At 39.1% G+C, this 545-nt stretch overlaps 1 protein-coding gene across 1 annotated transcript in view; it reads left to right on the top strand.

The window, feature by feature from the left end:
• LOC119594538 (hemicentin-1-like) overlaps positions 1–545 on the top strand; it is a gene marked incomplete in the record, with an annotated part of 42,784 nt that overhangs the window by 14,904 nt on the left and 27,335 nt on the right. The window contains 1 exon segment of the mRNA XM_037943570.1: positions 339–462. Within this exon segment, the coding sequence (XP_037799498.1) occupies positions 339–462 (124 nt within the window).

Here is a 545-nt window from a genome sequence, read left to right as displayed (position 1 = left end):
CCGTAGAATAGAGATGATTTGATAATAAAGATATATTTTTTATGATTTACAATACAGAGGATTCGTTTAGAAGTATATACGTTTATAAACCTTTCCCACTGAATTGTTAAATGATATTGAAATCTTAAGTCATACAAATATATCATCATAATCGTACTTACACTTATATAACACAACGCGATATAATTCCATACACACAAACTATCACAAACAAAAACAAATCTAAATATGAAACTCCCCCAAACCACCAACCATTCTACAACATAATCGAAATCCCCCCCCCCAAAAAAAAACAAGAATCCAAAAACGTAATCAGTGCCGCCCACACACATCCACAGGTCATGAACGGGGGCGCCAAACTCCAGGTCCGGGAGCTGACACGGGAGGACACGGGCGTAATAACGTGTACAGCTACGAATCCAGCGGGGAAAGATACCCTCAGTTACACGCTCCAGGTTTATGGTACGTAAGAGAGAGGAGCAGGAGGAAGAGGAACTGGTTTTTGTTGTTTTGTTGTTTGGAGATGTTTTGTATTGATATTTCGG

The sequence above is a fragment of the Penaeus monodon genome, chromosome 34 (genome assembly GCF_015228065.2).
Source record: "Penaeus monodon isolate SGIC_2016 chromosome 34, NSTDA_Pmon_1, whole genome shotgun sequence".
Classification (NCBI taxonomy): domain Eukaryota; kingdom Metazoa; phylum Arthropoda; class Malacostraca; order Decapoda; family Penaeidae; genus Penaeus; species Penaeus monodon.
Note: the sequence above shows the minus strand (reverse complement) of the source record. Positions and strands in the feature narration are given on the sequence as shown.